The sequence below is a fragment of the Nuphar pumila genome, chromosome 11 (assembly GCF_984573655.1).
Source record: "Nuphar pumila chromosome 11, dmNupPumi1.hap1.1, whole genome shotgun sequence".
In the NCBI taxonomy this organism is placed as follows: Eukaryota; Viridiplantae; Streptophyta; class Magnoliopsida; order Nymphaeales; family Nymphaeaceae; genus Nuphar; species Nuphar pumila.
This window is the reverse complement of record NC_143259.1, coordinates 978,473-993,092: the sequence shown is the minus strand read 5'-3', so window position 1 is coordinate 993,092 and position 14,620 is coordinate 978,473. Positions and strand designations below refer to the sequence as shown.

The 14,620-nt window shown below is 40.6% G+C and overlaps 1 protein-coding gene across 1 annotated transcript in view; it reads left to right on the top strand.

Annotated features, from left to right (window-relative positions):
• The first annotated feature begins 368 nt into the window (after window positions 1-368).
• The window catches only part of LOC149821556 (receptor-like serine/threonine-protein kinase NCRK), a 43,102-nt gene continuing 28,850 nt past the window's right edge, over window positions 369-14,620 (top strand). The window contains exons 1-3 of the mRNA XM_089981344.1: window positions 369-503; window positions 1,773-1,829; window positions 2,717-2,852. Of these exons, the coding sequence (XP_089837470.1) occupies window positions 369-503; window positions 1,773-1,829; window positions 2,717-2,852 (328 nt within the window). The remainder of the gene's footprint in view (window positions 504-1,772; window positions 1,830-2,716; window positions 2,853-14,620) is intronic.

Here is a 14,620-nt window from a genome sequence, read left to right as displayed (position 1 = left end):
GTCGAGTTTCCCAACCAGGAGAGCGAGCTCCCCTCGGAAGGAAGACTCAAAGTCCACCCCAAGAGTAGGCCCTAGCAAGCCTGACCAGTCTGGACCAGCATACCATACCGGATCCAAGGCCAAGCCTAGTGAGTCTACCATCCGTTGTTTTAGGTGTCAGGAGTTAGGACATGTAGCATACAAGTGCCCCACTGTGAACAAGAACGCTCATTTTGTCGAGGGTATTGTTGAGTCATTGCAAGGAGACCGGTTTTCCCACTGTGGATAAGCTTGAGCGAGTTCCTCGGCTCGCGGGCCTATCATACCGGATTTTTTTAAGCCATTGCAAGGAGAACAATTATTGTTATGCCTTGGTGGCCAAACCGTCTATGAGTACGTCGTTGCTTGTTCCCGCAGACATCACGCCCCTTATTGAGGAGTTTCGCGACATTATGCCAGACGACCTTCCTGATGGTCTGCCTTCGATGAGGGTGGTGCGGCATGCCATTGATTTTGTCCCTGAGGTCGAGTCTACCTAACCTCCCCGCGTATCGCATGAAACCATCTGAGCATGCCGAACTGTTGAGACAGGTTCAAGAGTTACTGCAAAAGGGTTTTATTCGTGAGAGTGTGAGCCCTTGCGCAGTGCCCGCCCTGCTCACTCCTAAGAAAGATGGGTCCATGTGCATGTGTGTCGACAGTAGAGTGATCAATCGCATCACTGTCAAATACCGTTTTTCCATTCCACGGTTAGATGACATGTTTGATATGTTGGCCAATGCCTCTATTTTCTCCAAAATCGATTTAAAAAGTGGGTACCACCAAATCCGTATCCGAGAGGGGGATGAGTGGAAAACGCCATTCAAGACGCATGATGGGTTGTATGAGTGGTTAGTCATGTCATTTGGGTTATCAAATGCCCCGAGTACTTTCATGAACTTGATGACCCAAGTGTTGCGCTCTTCTATAGGGAAGTTTGTCGTAGTATATTTTGATGATATCTTGGTCTATAGTTCTTCGTTGTCAGATCATTTGAGTCATTTGCATCAAGTCATTGAAATTTTAAGGAAGGAAAAGTTGTATGTCAATGCCAAGAAGTGTGTGTTTATGACGTCAAGTGTGGTATTTTTGGGTTTTATTGTGTCGTCTGATGGAGTAAAGGCGAATCCCGCCAAAGTCCGTGCGATTGTAGAATGGCCTACCCCAAGGACTATAGGAGAGATCTGTAGTTTTCACGGGCTCGTCACTTTCTACCATCGTTTCATGAGAAACTTTAACACCCTCATGGCCCCTATCACGGAATGCCTAAAGAGTACTAGTTTCCATTGGACTTCAGCCGCGGGCAAAACCTTCACGCTCATCAAAGACAAAATGACTAGTGCCCCCGTCCTAGCCCTCCCTGATTTTAGCGCAGTCTTTGAGGTTGAGTGTGACGCCTCTAAAGTGGGAATTGGTGCCGTCTTGAGTCAGAATCGCAAGCCCATTGCTTTCTTTAGTGAAATGCTGACTCAGGCGAGGTGCCAGTACTCCACTTATGATGTCGAGTTTTATGCCATTGTGCAAGCCCTTCATTATCGAAGGCATTATCTCATTTATAAAAAGTTCGTCTTGTACACGGATCATGAGGCATTGAAGTACTTAAATAACCAAAAGAAGTTGAGTTCTAGACATGCCAAGTGGGTCCGTTTCTTATAAGAGTACACTTTTACGATTCGCCATCAATCAGGTACTCTAAACAAGGTAGCTGACACACTTAGTAGGAAAATAATCTTTTAATGACTATGTCCGTGCAGGTCATTGGGTTTGAGCAGTGCAAAGAGTTTTACCCAACGGACCCTGATTTTCAGCAGGTCTGAAAAGGGTGTCTCTCCTCTACCAGTACAACAGACCCACGATTCGTTATATATAACGGTTACCTCTTTCGAGGTAATAAGTTATGCGTGTCAGCATTCTCTCTTAGGCTACAATTGATTTCCGAGTTACATGAAGGGAGACTAGCTGGACAATTTGGACATGATAAGACGTTCACACTGCTAGATGAACGATACTTTTGGTCCAAAATACGCAAAGATGTTGTCAAGTTTGTTCAAAGTTGTCGAGTGTGTCAAGTGTCCAAGGGTCGACGTCAGAATAGTGGTTTGTATACTCCGTTGCCTATCCCTGAGCGACCTTGGGAACATGTTTCTATGAATTTTATGGTGGGTCTTCCCAGAGCCTCACGTCGTTTTGATTCCATCTTAGTTGTGGTTGACTGATTTTCCAAAATCGCTATTTTGTCCCGTGTAAGCGGATCATTGACACCTCGTTAGTAGCTTCATACTACTTTAAGGACGTGGCCCGCTTTCATGGATTGCCCCACACGATCACCTCAGATCGTGACACTCGCTTCATGAGCCATTTTTGGAAATCATTGTGGGCCTTGTTGAAAACCAAACTCCTATTTAGTAGTGCATACCATCCTCAAAACGATGGCCAAACCGAAGTTGTGAACCGTACCTTAGGGAACCTACTAAGGAGTCTAGTTGGTGAAAATATAAAAACTTGGGATCTAGTCTTGCCGCAAGCCGAGTTCGCCTACAATAGTTCCATCAACTGGTCCATGGGCAAGTTTCCTTTTTAAGTGGTTTATGAGCGCTCACCCACCCATGTAGTAGATCTAGCACCTGTGTCGAGTCTTCCGGACCCAGCCTCAGATGCGTTTGATGTTGTTGAGTACATGCGTGATATACATAGGCAGGTCCGAGCCAAACTTGTTGAGAGTTATAAAGCTTACAAAGCTTTCGGCGATCAGGATCGTCGAGATGTCCAGTTTCAAGTTGGTCAGTTAGTTTGGGCTTACCTGCGTCCTGAGCATTTTCTAGTGGGTACTTATGGTAAATTGAGTCCTAGGAAATATGGCCCTTTCAAGATCCTCTAGTGATTGGGTCCAAATGCCTACCTCCTTGAATTGCCAGAAGATTGGCACATTTCGCCTATCTTCAATGTGTCTGATTTATATGCTTACTGTGGAGACAACAAGTCGTTAGAGCCGACTTCTTTCCAACCAGGGGAGAATGATACAGAGCAGGACCGACCCGGATCCATACAGCATGACCCAGGCATGGGACCGGACCCGCACGATGGGATTAACGATCAGACCAAAGTACTGGATCCGACCTCGAACACGGTGTCACGATGCAGGGATACACCCCTGCGTACATACTCTTAGTGAGCGAAGAATGGAAGCAGTGCAGCGCACGTCAACAGCCCCAGCAGGAGTTGAGAACATCGGGTCTCGGTCTCGGGTTCTGGACCCAAGATCCAGACCCGGTGCGCAACCTATATAGGTCGAGCCTTAGGGTTACGCAGGGCAGTCTGAAATATTTTTTCTCTGCATTTTCTTCCTGTCACGTTCAGCCTATAGCAACCTTTTGGATATCTGCATTTATGTTCTTTTGTTTTGTTGTCAGTTGTTACAACAGTTTTCATTTTTTGCTAGTTACGTTGTCTTGATTCATTGTAGTCTTTCTCAATCATTAATAAACTATTGATCGAATCGATTGATCCGATTCCTTGCGTCAGCATTTCCATTAAGTTATTTGTTGCTGCACGACTGATCGTGCATTGGAAGCTCAACACCCATTAACGCGATAGCTCCGATTCCCCCTCGCTGCATTAATTTCTTAAGGCTTTGAGACAAAGCCCTAGTGTTCTTCAATAAAGCTTTTATTCTTTTATGCCTTTGTGAGATTTAGTGAGTTGTGCTTTTGTGCACAAGTGTTCTAAGAGTGCTTATTGTGCATGTGTGCACGTGCTTGTTATCAAGAATATTAGTCTTGATAATAGTATCTTGTTAAAGATACTTTTACACGGTATCAAAGCCTTGTTGGAGAAAGAAAGATCGTGTGGATTCTTCCTTTTTCCGGTACCTCAAAAAACGTGCTCTCAATTTTTTGAAGATTGGAGTGGATCCTCTTGTTCATCCAATATTTTAGAAGACTCTCCTATCAAGAAAGATCTAAAAATCCTTTGTGGTGCGTATTATTTTTCATCATCTCTCCTCTCTAATGGGTGAAAAAAACTCATTTTTTTCTCAGTTTCAAACTCAATGGGTCCAACTATCACGTTTGGGTCGGAAACATGGAGGCTCATATCAAAGAAAAAGGGCTTTGGGGCTATGTCCAAGGCTCGATTCCCGAACCGGAGCGAAAGATAACCTCGATAGAGGAAGGAGAAATAAAAATCCTCAAAGGCAAAGAAAGCGCCAAGGCTCTTGAAGACTACACCAAAAAGCATGAAGAATGGGAGATGAGGAATTTTAAAATCTTCTCATGGATTTTCTCATCTGTAGAAACAAGAATCAACGCCAATATTATCAAGTTTAAGAAGGCTTCTCAAGCGTGGGAGTACCTTGAAAATATGTACACCTATAGGGACTTGTCCCATAAGTATTATCTCCAAAAGAGGACGCTAACTCTTCATCAAGGGGAGATGACTATAAAAGAGTATTTTGCCGAACTCTCTTCTATTTGGGACGAGCTTGCTATGCTCGAACCCAAGTGGAGTGGAGAAGCCATAGTGCTTCGTCATAAACAATTGGAAGAAGATAAATTTTTCAATTTTTTGAATGGGCTTAGGCCTGAATTTGAACAAATCCGATCTTCTCTTTTATTCACTTTCACTTCCCCCTCTCTTGAAGATGTAATTACTAAACTAAGTGGGGAAGAAACTCGTATGGGTATAAGTAAAAACAACCCAAGTGTTCTAGTTACACCTTCCAATAATGAAGAAAATGAAGGTGTTAATGTCGTTTGAAGACTGGAGAGTAACTTAAGGACCTACAAGCCTCACCACTTCAAGAATCAAAACTCAAATGGTCAAGGAGGGAAGAGGGATTATAGCAAGCTTTTGTGTCACTTTTGTAAGGAACCGGGGCACATTAAGCCTATTTGCCCAAAGTGGAAAAAGTTACTAGCCATGGCTGCTACATCCCAACCTCAAAAGGAAGAGTACTCGTCAACTTCAAATGAAGCTCTCTCATTACAAAAAATCGTGGATGCACTTTAACTTCTTCTAAAAGGGGTTATTTCTGGAGCCGCCATGTCAAACTCTTGTCCTCTCGGTAAGACCTCTTGGCTTTTACATTCAGGTGCTTCTTTTCACATGACCTCAAGTTTTATCTCTTTTTCTGAATATTCGAAAAATTCCTCTCCTTGCTTTGTTTCAATCGCGGATGGAACATCCCTTGAAGTAAAAAAAATATGAAATTTTGAAAAACAAGGGTTCTTTATTTCAAAAATTAGATTTATACCAAAATTAAACTTAAATTTGCTTTCCGTTTCTCAACTCTCGGATCATGGATGTGATATAAAGTTCTCATCTAACAAATGTTGGATACAGGACCATCGGTCCGAGAGATTGATTGTGGAAGGCTCGAAGGGCGATCTACACTATGTTGATTCCCTTCAAATTCCAAAAAACCCATTTTGTAATGTTGTCCAACAAAAGGATATTAATGTGTGGCACAAGAGACTTGGATACTCAAATATTGTAAATTTCTCATTTACCTTTTGTTAAAAGTTTATATAAAAGTGATTTCACTTGTAATGACTGTATACTTGGGAAAATGAAAAAATTGCCTTTTTGTCAAAGATTTATGTTTACAACTAGACCTTTTGAAATCGTCCATTCGGATGTATGGGGACCGACACCCGTTCTATCAAAAGGAGGCTTTGCATATTATGTCATTTTTGTTGACGACTACACGAGATATTGTTGGATTTATTTTCTTAAACACAAATATGAAATTTTCTCGATTTTTAAAACCTATCATATGATGATTAAAAATCAATTTAGTGGGAATATGAAAATTTTTGGAACTGACTCTGGTGGAGAATACCTTTCAAATGAATTAAAAAATTATCTTGAAAGTCATGGTATTCTTCACTAAAGATCTTGTTCTAAAACCCCTCAACAGAATGGATTAGCCAAAAGGAAGCATAGACATATAATAGAGACAACTCGAATATTACTTGTTTATCAAAACATCCCAAAAAGATTTTGGGCTTAAGCAACTTTAGCATCTGTCTACCTGATAAATCGTCTACCTTCTAAAAATTTGAACAATATCTCGCCTTTTGAAAAATTATATACCAAAGAATCCGTCTATAGTCGGTTGAGAATTTTCGGTTGTAAATGCTTCGTTCTTACTGACAAGAACGACAAACTTTCACCTAAATCCATTGCCTGCGCTTTTCTCGGATATTCCGAAACCCTTTTTAGGGTTTTGTTGTTATGATATTAAAAATGATAAGCTATATGTCTCCAGAAATGTGAGTTTTCTGGAAAATGTTAATGGTTTTGAAAAGAGTGAACCCTTTGAAGAAAATATGGATTACTCTTTATTTGAAGCACATGATGATGATAGTGTTGACGATTTCATTCATAATGAAGTCATTGATAAAGAAGATGGTTCATCCCATCCCCCTATCTTCCAACATAGTAATGAAGGAGCATTGAGAGATCCCATAACATATACCTATATGTTAGATCTTGAGTCTCCACCAAAGCCGATCTACAATAGGAGCAATAAAGAAGAAAAGAAGGTGGGAGAAGAGGAAGACGATAGGGCGTTATGAGCTGCAATAGGTTCACGTATTTTTCATAATCATATGTGACCTAATAGTTGATATTTATACACAACATAGGTTACAAAACAATTTTGTAGTAAACACAATATTATAAGAATGACACTGCAAAGACGTCAAACACGCTAAACCCAGTTCGGGTCTGGATCAGACCCAAACAGGTCCAACCTATTTCACGACACTTAATAGCCTTCCTCAAGTTGTATGTGGTCTTGTAGCATGGACAACTTGTTCTTCAAGAACCAGAATCTATTTTTTGTTAATCCCTTTGTAAATAAATCTGCCACCTGGTCTTCCGTAGAGATGAATTGAGGCTCAATCTCTTTGTCTTCAACCTTTTGTCGGATGAAATGCTGATCTATCTCAATATGTTTTGTCTTACTGTGATAAATAGGATTAAAGGATATTTTGATGGCACTCTGGTTATCACACAATAGGATAGATTTTGAGATCCATTCTTCCAATTTATTCAACAAATGCCTTGTCCAAGTAGCTTCAGTAGTTGCAGTAGCCATTGGTTGGTATTCAGCTTCAGTACTTGATCTATCTATTGCTTTTTGTTTTCTACTGCTCCAGGATACTAAGTTTTCCCAAAGAAAGATGCAATACCCAGAAACTGACCTCCTTTCATCAGGATCTCCTGCCCAGTCGACATCATTGTAGACCATGACGTCATGCATATCTTCTCTTTCCAACTTTTCTTATATACCAACCCATCTCCAACCGTACCTTTTAAATACCTCAACACTCTCTTGACTGCATTCATATGTCCCGTTCGCGGCTCATGCATAAACTAAGACACTTGATTGACTTAGTAAACAATATCAGGGCGAGTAAAAGTAAGATATTGGAGCATACCGACTACACTTCGATATCTTGTAGGATCTGGGTACAAATCTCCATCCTGGGAGCTGAGCTTTTGATGCAAGACACTTGGTGAATCAAGCCCATTAGTTTATATTATGGCTCAAGTGGTTAAATCAGATGTAGATTCCTCCAATGATTGTGTAACTCTTAGCAGGACTGAATATGACGAGCTCCTTGCTTTACGATCATCCAATTCGAAGTCTTCTGTTGCGGAGGTTGTGTGCTCGGCAGGTGATGGCCTATCTGCTCAAGGTGGTAGGTGGATCATTGATTCTGGAGCCTCTGGTCACTTGTGCGGAAACTCGAGCAACTTTTTGAGTTTAAAACCTGTGACAGGTCAAAAAGGGGTACGTCTTGCTGATGGTAGCTCTTCCCCAATTGTAGGGCAGAGAAACATGTCTATTACCCCTACTCTTCAATTGTCGCATGTTCTTCATGCTCCTTCGTTTCCACAAAATTTATTATCCGTCAGTCGAATGACAAAAGAGTTGAATTGTAGAGTGATTTTTGATCCTATGAGATGCACCTTTCAGGACTTGCTGACGGGGAGAAGGATTGGTGGTGGCTATGAGGAAGGTGGTCTTTATTACCTACACCAACAAGAGGTTTCGGCCTATTCTGCTGTTACATCATCCTCAAGTCCTCTATTGTGGCATTATCGTTTGGGTCACCTTCTAGTGACAAAACTTCGTCGTGTCATTCCTCATATACCTCCCTCAGTTTCTTTTCAGTGTGAAACATGTCAATTGGGAAAACATTGTCGAAGCTCTTTTCCCTCCAGTCAGAGTCCATCAAGTCAAGGATTGTTTGATATTCTTCATGTAGATGTGTGGGGTCCGAGTAGGATTCTGAATAGGTCTCAATGTCGTTATTATCTAGTTATTGTTGATGACTTCTCGAGACTATCGTGGGTGTTCCTGTTAAAAGATCGGTCTCAAGGTCCTGTCATTCTTAAATCTTTAATTGCAGAGATAAAAACTCAATTTGACATATGTGTTAAAATTGTTCGCACTGATAATGCTCTTGAGTTCAAATCCAAAGACTTACTTCAATTCTACTATGTTAATGTGATTCAACCTCAATTTACATGTCCCCATACCTCCCAATAAAATGGGGTGGCTGAGAGGAAACATAGACAAATCCTTAATGTTACTCGGTGCCTTATGATTCAATCCAATATGCCTGCTACATACTGGGGCGATGCGGTTTTGACAACCGGGTTTCTTATAAATCGCATGCCGTCAAGTTCCGTAGAAGACCAGATCCCAATTCAAATTCTCCATCCAGAGGCTCCTCTCTTTCCTACCCCCCTAAAGTTTTTGGATGTGTGTGTTTTGTGCATAAGCTGGGTCCTGATCGAGATAAACTTGTTGCGCAGTCTATTAAATGTGTTTTCCTTGGGTATCCTAAGAACCAAAAGGGATATCGTTGCTATGACCCTATATCTCATAAAGAGTATGTCAGTGCGGACGTTACCTTCTTTGAGTCTATTCCTTATTTTTCGAGTACTACTCCAAGGTTACAAGATAGTCAGGGTGATGTTTTTCCTCTGCCACTTCCCCCTTTTCCTTTAGAGTCGTTCACTCCAAAGCCTGTGGCTCCATCCTCTGGGGAGTCTCGATACAGAAACCCTCCTATAGTGTATACTCACAGGTTACCACCTACCTCCATGCCCCCATTATCTCCTTCTCCTGAGGCAAGTATCTCTGAGCATACTGAAGTTTCTGCTATTGATGAGGATCTTCCTATTGCTCTGCGAAAAGGGAAAAGACAATGCACCCTTCATCCCATTTCTCAGTTTGTTTCTGAAGTTAATCTTGGGGCTTCTATGAAGAATTTTATCTCGGCTTTGTCTGCCTCCTCTGTTCCGCTTCATCACAGTCAGGCTCTATTCGACCCCAAATGGATGCAGGCTATGAAGGATGAGATGGATGCCCTATGTTCTAGGGGCACTTGGGATTTGGTGGATCCTCCAACTGATGCAGATATTGTTGGCTGCAAATGGGTATATACCATTAAATACAACTCGGATGGGTCAATTGAACGGTACAAAGCCCGGTTGGTTGCAAAAGGGTATACTCAGACTTATGGTGTTGACTTTTTTGAAACTTTCTCCCCAGTTGCTCGTCTTGGCACTATTCGTCTTGTTCTTTCTGTTGTTGTGCACCATGGATGGCCCTTGTTTCAGTTGGATGTCAAGAATGCCTTTTTGTATGGGGATTTGCATGAAACTGTCTACATGCAACAACCCCCAGGCTTCGAGGTTCAGGGGGAGTGTAAGAATGTGTGCAAGTTGAAGAAGGCTATTTATGGCCTGAAGCAGAGTCCAAGGGCATGGTTTCACAAATTATTTGAGGTAATGTCGAGTTTTGGCTTTGTCAGGTCAGCTTCAGATCACTCCTTGTTCATCAAGAAAACCAGTGCTGGAATTGTTGTTATGGTGGTATATGTCGATGACATCATATTAACAGGGAGCAGTGCCCAAGATATTTCTACCACAAAAGATCATCTTCAGAAACACTTTGTTACTAAAGATCTTGGTCACCTTCGATATTTTCTGGGTATCAAAGTTGCAAGAAACAAAGAGGGCTTAGTGTTGTCTCAAAGAAAGTATGTGTTGGACTTATTAAAAGAGACTGGAATGCTAGGAGCCAAGCCAACTAATATTCCAATGGATCCCAAAACTCACATGTTCGATGAGAAGTCTGAGTATGTGGACAGTGTCAGCTTTAGATCCTTGGTGGGTAAGTTACTATATGTGACTGTTACTAGACCTGACATTTCATTAGCTGTGAGTAAAATCAGTCAGTTCATGGACAAACCTACAAAAGTTCACTGGGATGCAGCTATGATGGTTATTCGGTACTTAAAGACATCTCCTGGTAAAGGTCTGTTGTTTAAACGAAATCCATCTTTGGACGTTGTTGCTTACACTGACGCGGATTATGCAGGATCTGTTGAAGATAGGAAGTCAACATCTGGATTTTGTGTGTTTGTGGGAGAAAATCTTGTTACCTGGAGGAGTAAGAAACAAACCGTTGTAGCCAGGTCGAGTGCTGAATCTGAATACCGAGCAATGGCCCAGACTGCAGCTGAGATTATGTGGATAAAATCAGTCTTGACTGAGCTTCAGGAGAAAGTATCCCTACCTATGTTGATGATGTGTGACAATAGGGCTGCTACATATATTGCCAACAATCCAGTGTTTCATGAAAGGACTAAACATATTGAAGTTGACTGTCATTATGTTCGCGACTTGGTTCAGGCTGGGTATATCTGCACCGATCATGTATCTTCCGAAGATCAAGTAGTTGATGTTTTTACCAAAGCCCTGGCGAGACCAAATTTCTCAAAGTGTTGTGACAAGCTGAGCATGATTGATATCTATGCTCCAGCTTGAGGGGGAGTGTTGAGACTAAGATGTTTTTAGTAAATAAGTTTTTCTAAACTAGAGGTTATTTGAATCTTATTCTTTAATGAGGGACCTGGGTGTAATTTTGTTCCTTGGACTATCTCTATTTAATATAGAGATTAGCCCTAATTGAAAAGAAGTTCTATTATTCTCCAGCCGTCTCTCTCTCTCTCTCTCTCTCTACCTCGGTTGCTGTGCATCTCACCTTACCTTCAACACTTACCAACATCCCCCGTAACATGGGTCGTTGCTCCTGAATCAATATACCACAATCCTTGATCATTCTGCTTCAAGTGCAGCCCAAACAGTGCTTTCAGCAAAAGGTGTTTTACCTCCCCATCGGTTTTGGTAACATTATCTTCCTTCTTGCTCTCAGTGTTTTGCAACTTTCTTTTATTTTGAGGATTAAACCAGCAATTTGCTTTAATATGTCCCTTTTTATTACACAGGTAACATGTTGGAACAACTTTTTGATTTTGGTTCCTCATATTGGAATTGAACGACATATTGGGTGTGGGAAGCAAACCTGGACCGGCAAATCTGCCACGATTTCTTCCTCCTCTGAAGCTATTTCCTCCACGACCATGACCAAAAGAGAACCCAATAACTAAAACATCTTGGGAATCAGATTGAGCCCCAGAATCTTCAGCAATACCTTTCAACGACATTTCATACTGTAAAAGTTTTGCCCGGAGGTCCTCAAATGTGAGAAGAATGGATAAGCACAACAATGATGTCACCAAGACGTGATAATCTGGGCCCAAACCATTCAACGTTTGTTGTACTTTATCCTTGTTCGACATTTCACATCCAATGATGGCAAGTTGATCTGTAATGGTCTTTATCTTGTTCAAATATTCCATGATGGATAGGTTGCCCTTTTTGAGAAGCTGGAATTCACGCTTGAGAAACAGAACTCTGACTTCTGATATTTAAGAATATGTCTGCGTCAACCTGTTCCACAATTTCATCGCAATGCAGTCATTGAGAATAGCAACTAGCATTTCCTGAGACAAGGTAGATGTGATGTATGCGATTAATGCCTGATCTTTCTTCATCCAAGTGACATAATCCAGGTTTCAAACAAGTTTAGTAGATGCAGCTCCTTGTGCATCTGTTTTCTCCTTTGCGATGAACTCTGGTGGGGCTGGAATTGATCCATCCAGATGACCAAAGAGATCTTGGCTCCTGATAAAAAGAACTATTTGTCTCTTCCAAATCAGGAAATTTAAATTATTTAATTTTTCAGAGACAAGCTGGCTAAGGAAGTTTGAGGACAGACCAGACTAAGTTGAGAGAATAAGAAAACAGAATTCGAATTTGCAAGTGAACCTGTTACAACCGAATTCGAATTTGCCTTTTTTTTTATAACGGGGATCAGATCACGTGAATATTGCGATGAACTTTAATGTTTATGAACTGGATCATTTGAACACGCCGTGTTCGATTAGCATTAATAGACCTTTAAGAAAAGATCGTTACACGAGGATCACGATAAAATCGTGTTTTCAGACTTATCAAGAATCAATTTTCAGATGAGAGAATAAGAAAACAGAAATCAAAGAAATCGTGATTCTAAGATGAAGGATCACAACAAATGATTTCCAAACTGACGATTCAAGAAAACACAAGTTTTAAAATCTGTATACGATGGGTCATCTTAGAGACACGTGAACAACTTCCAAAAGAGAAGAGGTCACGATTTGGGTGGAGATGGGAAGAAAGGATGTTGCTTGTTGCAGCCGATTTGAAGGAAGAATAGATTTTTAATAAAAAAGGGGTTGTGTTTCAGATGAGAACACGACCAATAGATTTTTAATAAAGGGGGCGTGTTTCAGATGAGAACACGACAACACTTTCAAGGAGAGATGGGGATGTGAAGAAGAGATCGTATTTAAGAAAATAATATGATAACACAGATTTCACCAGAGAAGAAAAACCAAGAAACGATGAAGGAGGGGTATTTCTTGATTAAAAGCAAACATTAATCTCTATGTTCATACCTTTTGGAAACAATACCAAGCCCTAGATCCAACCACGCTCTGATACCATGTTAGATCTCGAGTCTCCACCAAAATCGATCTGCAATAGGAGCAATAAAGAATAAAAGAAGGTGGGAAAAGAGGAAGACGATAGGGCGTTATGAGCTGCAATAGGTTCATGTATTTTTTATAATCATACGTGACCTAATAATTGATATTTATACACAACACAGGTTACAAAACAATTTTGTAGTAAACACAATATTATAAGAATGGCACTTCAAAGACGTCAAACATGCTAAACCTAGTTTGGGTCTGGATCAGACCCAAACGGGTCCAACCTATTTCACGACACTTAATACTATAGGGATAGAAACAATTTTAGGAGTGCTATTGAAAAATACAGTGAACCTAGTAGTTCCAATTCAACAAATGTTGAAAACCTACGTAGGACTGAGAGAAGCAGAAAGATGCCTTCTAGGTTTATTTCATATGATTTCTTTACTCCTAAACATAGAGCCTGCCTTAGCGCCATTCATTCCTATATAGAACCCAGAAACTTCGAAGAAGCCAAAAAGAATCATGAATGGCTGAAAGCAATGGAATGTGAGTTTTCAACTCTCAATAGGGCTAAGACTTGGGAGTTCCAAGATCTCCCCAAGGGTAAGAAAGCAATATGATGTAGATGGATTTTTAAGGTTAAAACTAAGAGCGATGGATCTCTTGAGAGATATAAGGCTTGATTAGTAGCAAAGGGATATAGTCAAGTATACATAATTGACTATGAAAAAACTTTTGCCCCTATAACCCGAATGGTCACTGTCTAATGTCTCATCATCATTGCCTCAAACAACAAATGGAACATCTATTAAATGGATGTTAAAAATGCTTTCCTAAATGCTGATCTGAATGAAGAGGTATATATGGAAGCTCTACCAGGAATGAAGACTCCCAAAGGAAAAGTGTTTTGTCTTCGGAAAGCACTTTATGGTTTAAAACAAGCCCCTAAGGTTTGGTATGATAGATTTAACTCCGTAATGTTAGAAAATGGTTTTTCATTCTGTTTCACTGACACTGCCTTATTTGTTAGAAAAACCAATGCAGGGATTGTCATTCTGCTCTTATATGTGAATGATATGCTTATAACCGAAAGTGATTCTAAGGGGGTTAAAAGCATAAAAACAATTTTGAAGGATAAATTTGAAATGTCTGATTTGAGATTTTTAACTTATTTTTGGGGTATTAAAGTAGCTTACTCTCATAGAGGGTATTTTTTATCTCAAACTAAGCTTGCCTTTGAGATTATTGACAGGTCGGGTATTACAGATGATAAGGTTTGTGAAACTTCTGCTATAGTAAGAGCCAAAATGAAGAATGATGATGGCATTTCTCTCTCTGATCCCACCCCCTACCGACAGCTTGTGGGATCATTAATGTATCTGAGTATTACTAGACCAGATATCTCTCATGCAGTTCATACTGCAAGTCAGTTTAAACATGCACCAACATTTGTCCACATGAGTGCTATCTTGCGGGTCGTAAGATACATAAAGGGCATGCTAAATAAGGGAGTATTCTTGTCATCTTCTTCCAAATTAAAGTTAATTGCTTATACTGACTCTGATTAGAAAGGCGACCCAAATAACCGTCACTCAACCACTGGTTTTTGTGTGTTTTTAGAAGACTCGTTGATCTCATGGAGATGTAAGAAGCAACAAAAAGTTTCTCTATCCTCAACAGAAGCTGAATATCGT